Raw genomic sequence first — 12,400 nt, forward strand, 5'->3', positions numbered from 1 at the left:
TATGCATGTACGCCCGCCACCCATGTAGGAAATTTGACGTTCAAGGAGGTCACTGAAACCTGCCTGTGTGGTGAGTTCTTAGCTGTAAGGGACATATAAATGGAGAAGTCTCGCTGTCTGGCACACACAAACACCAGAGCGAGAGAGAGAGGAGCCTGCAATTTATCTAGGCTCAGCAATTAACATAATCTGAAAACTTCTCTTTAACTGACGTCTGTCTGAAAATTGCTGGGTGGACTGGCGGGGCCAAGGAGATGAAAGGGAAAGAATGCCGTCGGAGGGATTTTCTTTCATGAAATAGGGGAGCTACAGAAAGAAAGGTCCTTCTGCGCAGATACACAGATAGAGATGTTCACACACAGACATTCCCTGCCTTTGGTTCTCGCTTTGCTTTTGCCTTTCATGAAAGCATTCTCAAAACCCCAACCCCCCCTTTAACCTGGGAAATAGTTCTGTACCTTTTCTATTTTTTTTACATCTGTATAAAAAAAGAAATATACATCCCCTTTGTTATTCTGCGCCGACGACTACATTTGAAGTAGTTCTGGAGAGTTTAGGTTAAAGGTAATTTGATATGAGCGTTCTTCGCCTATCCCTCCAGCCCTTTTCAACCCCCTCCCCTTAACTCGGCTTCTCTCCCCCCACGTTTTCGGTGCCAGGTTTCAGTGGGATAGTTTTATTGAAACAAAGAATTGTGAGGCACAGAAAAGGGGACTGTTGGAGGAGGCCGGGTGGGCAAAGAGCTGAAAGACAAAATCAAGGCCTACCTCAAAAATACGGGCAGCCCATCTCACAGGCCCGAGCGGTTTAAGGGAGAGGGTCTTCCGCCCCCCTGGTCCCCAGGGGTGGGTTGTAAATTTTATCTTTCTTAATTCCCAAAATGCTGCCTCCCCTCTCTTTCTTTTTTTATAAATAGAAGCAGCCTCAAGCTACCAAGGAAATATTTTCCTAGCCGGCATTTAAAGGAGGAAATTGCACAACACTGTTCCCTCCCTCTAAATGTGGTGGTTGGGTTTTTTTGTTTTTTTTTTTAAGTATTGCAAACTGAATATACCGCTCTCAGATCAGGGGAGGGTTGGCTTTAAGGAGTTGGAAGTGGGCACAGAAAATGGAGCTGCAGAACGATGTGCTTTTGGCTCCGTCAATAGGTTTCCTCAATGGGCGTAGCTGCCAGCTTGAAAAGCACTCCCCCGACATCACCAGCTCAGTGTAGGAAAATCTGGTATCACAGAGATCCTTCCCGGGAAATAGTCGAGAGGAAGATAGGATGCTGCTGCGTTCAGAGTCTGACCATTGGTCCATTCTAGCTCAAGACTGTCTACTTGGACTGGGATTGAACTTGGCACCTTCTGCATGCCAGGCGAGAGCTCTACCACTGAGCTACAGCTCTTTCCTGCCTCTCGTGGTTTGACTCCATGGTTTGTTTTATAGTATTCTCGGCTTGCTTCTATGTTGTGGCTATGGGGCCACAGGCTTCTATGCGCACGGCACTGTAAGCATTGGTGATGGTAGACTTGAGTTTGCACCTAGGGAGGCTGCACAACTGGGTTATCACGGCACTGTGAGCATTGATGATGGTAGACTTGAGTTTGCACCTAGGGAGGCTGCACAACTGGGTTATCACCCTGAACTGGCAACCCGCTTCACAGCACGCATGGAGCTGGGACACCCGATTCAATTTAGTGCACACATTTCCTCGGTAGTCCATGCATCTAAGCAACCTGTGGATTTGCCACACCTTTCTCTGAACGGAAGCGGGCAGCCCGTTGGCACAGATACTCTGCAGTGTGCGTAGGATTGATCAGGGAAAATAAGCAAGGTGCAAATGCCACAGTAAACTGTGGTAGAGGGTGATTTTGGAGCAAAATGTTCACATGCTCCTGACTGCTGTTTTAACACCCAGGGATGTTATGGCAGGTTCGTGAGGACTCTGGTGGAAATATTCTTGAGTTGTGAGACCCCCCCTGGCCTACTCTCCCCATTTTCTGTCCCTTTTATTAAAAGGAAACTTTGCATAGGGTTAATAAGTTCCCAGGCCTTCGTAAGTCTGTAAATAGCATTGTGGAATTTCTGGGTAATCAGAACAGAGCTGATGCACTCTGTAAGTTGCCTAGCACTTTGAAAGAGGGATTTGGAGTCGAGGCTTCCCTCCAGCACCCTGGTGATAATTGCCCCCTTTACCCTGTTTAGCAATAGAGGCAGAGTTGAGAAAGAGAAGGAAGCAGATTTCCCCACCCCACCCCCTTCCCCCCCTCCACCCCACTGCATTTTTTTGCTAACAAATGCAAGACTTCCGGTCTCCACCCCTGCTACCACAAACCACAGTCTAACTGCAATTCAATCAGATTTATAGCTCATCTGACGTCTGCATCCTTGAGCATTTATGACCAGCGATCTGGCTATAGGCTTAAATAAGGCCCGTAAATTATAGCAGATGATCTTGCCCTACCTCCCCAGTCTGGATGGAGCTATGGTTAACTCTCCTTTTATGTCTGTCTCCCTCCCTCCAAGACGAGAGGAAAATTTATTATATGAAACAAAGCTTAGGGATTGGTTTTTAAGAACAGGATGATGTACGCGGCGGGTTAGTCTGTGCGATCCCTCGCTGTCAGCCCTGCTTACCCACATTTGACATCACGAAAGATGTCTGCGGCTGATTAGCAGGTCTTTGGTATTATGTTATCTGCCATTGATTTGCCGTTGGCTTAAACTGAATGACTGTGTTCACGACCTGAAGGCTGCAGCCAGGCTGCAGGGTGGGGGTGAAGATAAATCAGTTACGGGATATGCAAGGTGGCACGTTGTGCTGTAGTTTTGTGTCTTCAGCCAGTTCTTTTACCACAACATGATTTGATTGGCCCGATTCTGGAATAATCTAGACCAGTGTTTCCCCAAACTTGGGTCTCCAGTGTTTTTTTTTTTTTTTTTTTACTACAACTCCCATCATCCCTAGCTAGCAAGACCAGTGGTCAGGGATGATGGGAATTGTAGTCCCAAAGCAGCTGGAGACCCAGATTTGGGGAAACACTGGTCTAGACCATAGCTGTCAACGTTTCCCTTTTTAAAAGGGAAATTCCCTTATTCCGAATAGGATTCCTCGCAAGAAAAGGGAAAAGTTGACAGCTATGGTCTAGATAGTGGGGAGTGGAACCAGGGTAGGAGGAGTAGCCAGAGCAGCAGCAGTGATTAATCCCAGATACTTTGCTTTTTAAAAGTTCTGCAGTTTACCACCAGACCTAGGTTTGCGGGAGGTATTTTGGTCATAGGGAGCTTGGTTCAACTCTCCCATGAATCTGCTCATTCACACTGACTGTTATTGACACAGAAGTGATGCGATGAAGCATCACATGGCATACGGAGAGCCCTGCTGGATCGTCCAGCATAGAGTTGGCCAAGGGTCATCTAGTCCAACCCTACAATACAGGAATATCCCATACAGGGATCGAACCTGCAACCTTGGCGTTACCAGGACCATGCTCTAACCAGCTGAGCTATCATGCTCTTTCTAAACCATGGGCAGCTCAATGCCTCTGGGAAGCCCACAAGCTGGGCATGGAAGCAGCAGCCATGCCCAACACCTGATGCCCAGAGGCCTCCTTCTCCAAAGGTGGGGGTCTTGTTTAGCTCTTATGACTTTGAAGATAGTAACAGCTTTTCACTGAAGGAGGAATGGGAATCCTGAGCTGCAAAAACAGCCAGAAAAGCTTTCCTATAGCAGTCTCCTGCTCTTCTGAACATGTGGGTGTTGCCAAAGGAGCCACAGTCACACCATATGGCAGAAGCACAGTGGCCAGTCCACTGGTGGCGACTTTGCATTCTTGCTGCCACATCAAAATGGTTCCCCGAATCATGTCCAATGTTTGCCCATAACGTCAGGCAGGGAGGGATTTGCAATGCATGCATTCTAGAACTCTTCCCTTCTTGCTGTCTACAGGATCCAATTAAAACCCAGAGACTCTTACTTATGTGTATTTGTGGGGGGACAGTTCTCTTAGAGCCCCCCCCAAAAAAATATTTAATGATTTGTAAGCCCAGTTCTCTAATGTTTAGCTGCAAACGCAAACTTCTTTGCATTTGGGTTAATTGATTCCATAATAAGACGGTTGCAGAATAAACAAGGAAAATGTTTGGTCTCTGTTGGATTCATGCAAATGAATGTGTGTATTCTGTTTGTAGCTAAAAACATAAATTATCTGGTACACTTAGTGGAAAGGAGGAGAGTTGGTGGGCCTGGGAAGAGAAATGAAGGGGCTTCGTAGATCTGTTGTGACTATTTGGGTGGAGCCGAGTTGGCAGAACAAATGTTTTGAATGCAGAGGGTTCTAGGTTCAGACCTTGTTAGCCCAAGACTTGTAGCGCAGGTACCAGTCAGTACAGTGGTACCTCAGGTTAAGTACTTAATTCGTTCTGGAGGTCCGTACTTAACCTGAGACTGTTCTTAACCTGAAGCACCACTTTAGCTAATGGGGCCTCCTGCTGCTGCTGTGCCGCCGGAGCATGATTTCTTTTCTCTCCCTGAAGCAAAGTTCTCAACCTGAAGCACTATTTCTGGGTTAGCGGAGTCTGTAACCTGAAGCGTATGTAACCTGAAGCATATGTAACCTGAGGTACCACTGTACTGAGCTAGAGTTCATAAGAGAGCTTTATACGTTCATTAAATGATAGGGAGCATGTATAGTTGTTCGTATTCTGTGTTATTGTTATTGATGATGATGTTGTTTTGTTGTGAGGTTAAACTTTGGTCTCCCATCTTCTCTCCCTCCAGATTCCCACGTTCTGCAAGATCCAGGGGATCCTTCACACTGGTGCGTGGTTGCATACTGGGAAGAAAAAACGCGCGTGGGCCGGCTGTATTCTGTCCAAGAACCGTCCCTGGATATCTTCTATGATCTACCTCAGGGGAATGGCTTCTGCCTCGGACAGCTCAACTCGGACAATAAAAGCCAGCTGGTGCAGAAAGTCCGCAGCAAGATCGGCTACGGCATCCAGCTGACCAAGGAGGTCGACGGGGTGTGGGTTTATAACCGCAGCAGTTACCCCATTTTCATCAAGTCGGCCACACTGGACAATCCCGACTCCAGGACGTTGCTAGTGCACAAGGTGTTCCCAGGCTTTTCCATCAAAGCGTTTGACTACGAGAAAGCGTACAGCTTGCAGAGGCCCAACGACCACGAATTCATGCAGCAGCCGTGGACTGGCTTCACCGTTCAGATCAGCTTTGTGAAAGGCTGGGGCCAGTGTTATACGAGACAGTTCATCAGCAGTTGCCCTTGCTGGTTGGAGGTTATTTTCAATAACCGATGATGACTCAAGAGACTTAGGCCGGACTCAACAATGACCTTTTATAACTACTTTGCTGCTAAATATCTCCTTCTGAGTGCTTGCTTTTTCATGCAAACTTTTTTTGTTCGTTTGTTTTCTGTTTTGAGAAATAGCTTATGGAAAGATTTCTCTCTGTGTGTTTCTTTTCCTTTTCTTTTTTTTCCAGTTTTGGTATTTCGATAAGTTTCTTTTCTTCTTTAAAGTGTGAATGACCAATAACTCAGAAGGGGGAAAGGAAGGCACCTGGGAAAGGGCTGGGGTGGGGTGGAATGGAGAAGAGTTTCACTTGAACGTACTTCATTCATTAGTGGGTCATTTTGTACCTTTTAAGTTATTATTGCCCAGACGTGGTGGGAGGAATTGGACGCAGCTTGGTTTATACATAGCTCCCTCAAACAGTGGTACAGGTTCCCGCCCCCCTTACTCAAACCCTCTTGGTGAACACACATCAATTTGGAGACCTGTGTTTGCTCCCAGAGTTCTTGCGCACGTGGCTTTTACCCTGCTGGTTTCAGTCGAGGGATCAGATCTACACACTTGCACAACGAGGGATACAACAAAAGGAAATGCCATTGCAAGGCTGGAGAGCTCCAAACGCACATTGGAGTTACCATGCTTTTTAGGAAGGAAAGAAGGATAACCTCTTTGGTTTGCCTTGCAAACTCGGTGCTAAACCGTTTGCAGGAGTCTGCCGCGGTGCGATGCCTTCGTGCCGATCTCGAAGCAACATGCATTTCATTTCGCTGCAGCTTCTGCCCTTTGTGGCAGATCAGTCCATCTGCTGTTTGTCACAAACACACCAACTCCTTTGCTGGTATGAAGGAAGCCGACCCCTCTGCGGCGACGGAAAACCCACTGTGGGTCCCTGGCGCAGAGCGAATGTCCACAGCCCACGTAAAGGCAAGAGAGTCCGATTAGGGAGCAAATGCAGCCGAGTAAATCTTTTGCCAACAATCTTACAACCTTTTCTTCTCTCTTTCTCCCCCCTTCCTGCCCTCTCCACTGCGGCCATCTGCTGCTTTAACACTTCATGTCTGTGTCATTTGGGGGTGGGGGCGAGAAGCATGGGCTCGGAAGGGCATGCCCATTTTCCCATTGCGCTTAGTGATCATTTGTGATGCCAGGAAAACAATTAAGGTGCATGGCCTGTGCTTTTCAAATTGATCTGCGATGCAGACTTGTTTGAGACCTTTTTCTTTTTTTTTAATAAATAAAAAAAAGACGAAAGGGAATTTCAGTATTTATCCCCTTATAACCTGCCCTGATCAGGTTTGCAACAGTACTGTTCGCATCCAGAAATTGCAGTCATTCATTTATTTCTTCTTGAATTCATACACTTAGTATGATAATTTTACACTGTTCTTAGCTCAATGAGCATGTTTAGACCTTAACATAAGCTATTTTTCTAAATATAAAAGGTTTAAGTGAACAAGAGAAGCATTCTCATTGGAATTTTAGCATTGAAGTGCTTTGGAAAACAAAAAACAAAACAACAACAAAAAAGAGACTCCTTTAAAAAAAGAAACCCTGAGATTTATTAAAGAAAAAAATGTATTTTATGTTATATATAAATATATTATTACTTGTAAATATAAAGACGTTTTATAAGCATCATTATTTATGTATTGTGCAATGTGTATAAACAAGAAATAAGAAAAGATGCACTTTGCTTTAATATAAATGCAAATAACAAAATGCCAAATTAAAAAAAAAAAAGATAAGATCACAAGATTGTGGTGTTTTTCTTTCTTCCTCTGGCTGTTACCATCCAGCTGAACGCTTTTCTAAATGAGTAATTTTGGTGTTTTTTTTCAGTACACTTGATGTGATAACAATGCACAGCTTAGTTTTTTCAAAGTGAGTTGGGTGTCAGGGAAATAGTGGTGCTCAGAATTGCAGGGGTGTCTGCATAGCAGAAACTGGTCACTTGGGCAATAAAGTGTAACCCACATGGGTGGCACTGTGGGTTAAACCACAGAGCCTAGGGCTTGCCAATCGGAAGGTCAGCGGTTCGAATCCCCGTGACGGGGTGAGCTTCCGCTGTTCGGTCCCTGCTCCCGCCAACCTAGCAGTTCAAAAGCACGCAATGCAAGTAGATAAATAGGTACCACTCTGGCGGAGAGGTAAATGGCGTTTCCATGCGCTGCTCTTGTTCGCCAGAAGCGGCTTAGTCATGCTGTCCACATGACAGCCAATAAAGCGAGAGGAGCGCCACAACCCCAGAGTCGGCCACGACTGGACCTAATGATCAGGGGTCCCTTTGTTTACCTAACCTTGACAAAGGGAGAAGTCAGAATTGGGACCTTCAAGATAGGTGAACTTGGAAGCTTCCTCATGATGTAGGGGTGAGAATAACACAATGTGCCAGATGTTACATAGTAAGATAAGGCTGTCCCATTTCCTGGTTTTTAATAAAAATATTTTAAGCATATAGGGAAGAAAAAGAATTCCTAGCTCACATTAACAAGAATAAATCTTATCAATCCCAATTTATATACAAGATTGACCATTTTACGTTCCAGTGTAGAAAAAGGGCAGTTAAGATCTTCAGAAATTGAAGTACAAGTTTCTCTGCAACCGTAGAGACTCTTGTTGATAATCTAAAAGTACACAAATGCAAAAGATTTTCCCAGAGTGAATAGGCGCAACAATCTAGCTCTTCAAGCAAAAGTGGTTTACAGGTCAATAAGAAAACAAGGCAGTTGGTGCCTTCAGTGTTACAATATAAAAATGCATTAAACAAAAGGACAAGTGTTTAGGAAGGGAGGAGGGATGAACCAACTTGTGCTCCCATTCTCAAGGTTACAGCCCTTAAAATGGCCATCTGGGATGGAAAGAGTTTCAGTAGGTGGCAGTTGAGGAACAAGCCAAGGCAGCTGGTCTCTTCCTCACAGCTGATGGAATAAAGAAAAGGTAAAAAGGTAAAGGACCCCTGGACTGTTAAGTCCAGTCAAAGGCAACTCTCGGGTAGTGGTGCTCATCTCGCTTTCAGGCCAAGGAGCCAGCATTTGTCCGCAGACAGCTTTCCAGTTCATGTGGCCAGCATGACCAAACCACAGGCGCAACAGGACACCGTGACGGAAACCAGAGCGCACAGAAACGCCGTTTACCTTCCTGCCACAGCGGTACCTATTTATCTACTTGCACTGGCATGCTTTCAAACTGCTAGGTTGGCAGGAGCTGGGACAGAGCAACGGGAGCTCACCCCATCGCGGATTCGAACCGCAGACCTTCTGATCGGCAAGCCCATAGCCATGCCATAAATGGATAATATATGTATCTCATACATGTGTAATGAAACAATACAGTAGCATTAACTAACAGTACTGTAAATGAGGTCTGCTGGATAGCTCAGTCAGTAGGAGATTCTTAATCTCTGGGTTGTGGGTTTGAGCCCAACATTGGGCAAAAAGATACCCTTTTGGTTTCTTCCAACTCTACAATTCTATGCAATATAGTAATATGCAGGAGGGAAATGGATATAATTACATCACGCTGGAGGTGAAGTAGAGGGTACGTTTAAAAGCCCAAGGGGTGCAATGATTTCAGAGTCATAATAACCTTGCTACATTGCATTGCCTCTTAATATTTTTAAGAGGGGAATAGCCTCTAATGCAGGGGTAGGCAACCTAAGGCCTGGGGCCGGATGTGGCCCAATGGTCTTCTCATTCTGGCCTGCGGATGGTCTGGGAATCAGCGTGTTTTTACATGAGTAGAATGTGTGCTTTTATTTAAAATGCATCTCTGGGTTATTTGTGGGGCATAGGAATTCGTTCATTCCCCCCCCCCCCAAAAAAAAATATAGTCCGGCCTACCACATGGTCTGAGGGACAGTGGATCGGCCCCCTGCTGAAAAAGTTTGCTGACCCCCTGCTCTAATGCCACCCATTTGCCCTCATGTTCAAGATAAACCTACCGTATTTTCCGCTCTATAAGACGCACCAGACCACAAGACGCACTTAGTTTTTGGAGGAGGAAAACAAGAAAAAAATTATTCTGAATCTCAGAAGCCAGAACAGTAAGAGGGATCACTGTGCAGTGAAAGCAGCAATCCCTCTTGCTGTTCTGGCTTCTGGGATAGTTGCACAGCCTGCATTTGCTCCATAAGACGCACACACATTTCCCCCTTTTAGGAGGGAAAAAGTGAGTCTTACAGAGCAAAAAAAATGGTATATCTTGCAGAGGCGATGGCACAGATGCACTGTTTTAAAAATTATTTTCCATAGTTTCAGTGGCATTGATACATGCACCTAGGTTTTTGCTGCAGACATTGACTTTAACAATGCACCACCACCTCTGCATAGTTTCTCTGGCGTAGGAATTAGGTGGATGTCAACGAAAACAGTGCAGAGGATGTTAGGCCCTGAGGCAGATCCACTCAGTGAGGTTTTCTGGGAAGGTAGGGGAGGAGGATGTGCTGGAGATCTTGTTTAAGGTTTGAAGGGAGGTATAATTGCACAAAAGTCTACGAGGAAGACAGACTTGAGCCATAACTTTCTGCTCTTGACACTGTCAGTCATAAAAGCAGCGCCTGGAAGAGTTCAAGGGTCGTGAAAACTTTCATCTGAGTCTTACAGTTCAGTTTGTTTTTCTGCCTGCTGGCAGGCCTTGAACTATTCAATTATCGCGTCACATCTTTCCTATGGCACAATGGCTAGACAAGCCTTTTGTTGCGAGAGAATCAAGCAAAACCCTCGCTTCCCTTCCCTGCCCAGAAAATCTGCACAATTAATACAACATCAAAGGGAAGAAAGAAAGAAAAAAAGAAAGAAAGAAAGAAAGAAAGAAAGAAAGAAAGAAAGAAAGAAAGAAAGAAAGAAAGAAAGACTTATGATAGATAACAGGTCGAATGCCAAGTTCTTCCCTTACTTAGGGCTGAACCAGCCAAACGTTCATCAACACCAGGGACTGGTATGTGCAGACAATGTCGTTAGCTTTTGCTTAGCAGCTGCCCAGTGTGAAGGTGAAGAGTAAGAAAAGGTTCTACAGTGGTACCTCAGGTTAAGAACTTAATTTGTTCCAGAGGTCTGTTCTTAACCTGAAACTGTTCTTAACCTGAAGCACCACTTTAGCTAATGGGGCCTCCCGCTGCCACCACACGATTTCTGTTCTCATCCTGAAGCAAAGTTCTTAACCCGAGGTACTATTTCTGGGTGAGCGGAGTCTGTAACCTGAAGCGTCTGTAACCTGAAGTGTCTGTACCCCGAGGTACCACTGTATACTTAAGCAGGAATAATCAGCTGAACAAATAAAGGATTGTGGACACCTGGCTTGACAGTAGTACATCTGAAAAGGATCTAGGGGTCTTAGTAGACCACAAGATGAGCCATGAGTCAACAGTGTGATGCAGCAGCAGCAAAAAAACCGCAAACTGCTGCTACCACTGGCGGAGGAAGGGGGGTGCGGTCCGCCCCGGGTGTCATTCCTGAGGGGGGTGACATCGCTCCCCACCCCCCTGGGATGCTTCCCCTCAGGTGCGCTGCTCTGGGTGTCGCAGCAGCTAGCTCCACCCCTGGCAGCTACTCTAAACTGGATCAGCAGAAGTAGAGTGTCCAGGTCATGGGAAGCTCTTCTGCCTTGGTCAGACCCCCACCTGGAGTCCTGTGTTCAGTTCTGGGTACCAGAGTTTAAGTCAGGGGTAGGCAGCCTAAGGCCCGGGGGCCAGATGCGGACCAATCACCTGTTAAAACTGGCCCATGGACGGTCCGGGAATCAGTGTGTTTTTACATGAGTAGAATGTCTCCTTTTATTTAAAATGCATCTCTGGATTATTTGTGGGGCATAGGAATTTGTTCATTATTATTTTTTCAAAATATAGTCCGGCCCACCACATGGTGTTTCTTATGAATTGCTTGTTGTTAACCACCTTGGTGTGTGTGTGTGTGTGTGTGTGTGTGTGTGTGTGTGTCTCCATGCTCTGGGACAGAAACGCAACATATAAATATTTCAGTTCAGTCAGTCATCCAGTTCTCTATTCTTTCAAATCTCTCCTCCAAGCCCACGTCTTCCGAGAAGTCTCTGGCTTTCCTTCTAACCTAAGTGGCCATCCCCAGCAGAAACAAAATCTAATTACACCTAGCTGATTTTGTATATCTTGCATATTTGTACATATTTGTCCCCTCTGTCCCCCCCCCTTCATCCGTTAAACCGTAGACTGCAAGATCCTTGGAACAGGGGCTGATTTTTAAAATTTGGTGGTTTTTTCTTCTTTTTTTCATTTTACAATTTACCATACATAGCCATGACAATTTTTGTCTTATACAATCTAAAAAGAGAAAAAAAGAGAAAAATAAATCCCACCTCAATTTCCTTCCCCTCCCTTCTGCAGTTCCATATAATATATTTTATTCCTACCACACCTCCAAGTTTACCCCATTTATCATTTATTCTTTTAATTTCATAAAAATTAATTCACTGCGAATGTGTACATCAATCCTGCTAATGTTTTTAGTTATGTGCAACAGATTTTCAAGTATTCACTGAAGCATTTCCATTCCAAATGTTTGTAACTTTTTTTAGCTTATGTAATTCTATCAAGCAGTTTCCCCCCTCCAACCCAGTACCCACAGCATGCTGGCTGTGGCTGATGGGAGTTGTAGTAAAAAAAAATCGGGGGGGGGGGCATCAGGTGGGTAAGGCTGCAACAAAGCGCCATGCCCCCCAAGGCCAAAATGTCTTGGGCTGGCTCTGATAATGGTTCAAAGATGGACCTAGGCAACAGGAAGTTGCCAAGTCAAATCTTCTTTCAGCCACACGCTGCCCTTCCGCAATTCCATGCTCTCAGCCTCAGTCCCTCCATCTGCAGTATGGGCATAGCACTGACCTACTTCACAAGGTTGTTGAGAGGACTGAACAGTCCGATGGCGCACATGAAGCACTTGGAACGCCAGACAGCGTGACATACCATATTTTTCGCTCTATAAGACGCATCAGACCACAAGACGCACCTAGTTTTTGGAGGAGGAAAACAAGAAAAAAAATATTCTGAATCTCAGAAGCCAGAACAGCAAGAGGGATCGCTGTGCAGCGAAAGCAGCAATCCCTCTTGCTGTTCTGGCTTCTGGAATAGCTGCGCAGC

The 12,400-nt window shown here is 45.4% G+C and overlaps 1 protein-coding gene across 2 annotated transcripts in view; it reads left to right on the forward strand.

Moving 5' to 3' along the window:
* Positions 1-7,043, forward strand: part of SMAD7 (SMAD family member 7) — a 106,955-nt gene extending 99,912 nt beyond the window's left edge. For both annotated transcript variants that reach the window (XM_083403011.1, XM_083403010.1), the window contains one exon: positions 4,766-7,043. In XM_083403011.1, coding sequence (XP_083259137.1) covers positions 4,766-5,304 — 539 coding nt within the window. In that variant the 3' untranslated portion in view covers positions 5,305-7,043. The remainder of the gene's footprint in view (positions 1-4,765) is intronic.
* The last annotated feature ends 5,357 nt before the right edge of the window (positions 7,044-12,400 follow it).

The sequence above is a fragment of the Podarcis tiliguerta genome, assembly GCF_965153285.1.
Source record: "Podarcis tiliguerta genome assembly, chromosome: 11".
Lineage (NCBI taxonomy): Eukaryota > Metazoa > Chordata > Lepidosauria > Squamata > Lacertidae > Podarcis > Podarcis tiliguerta.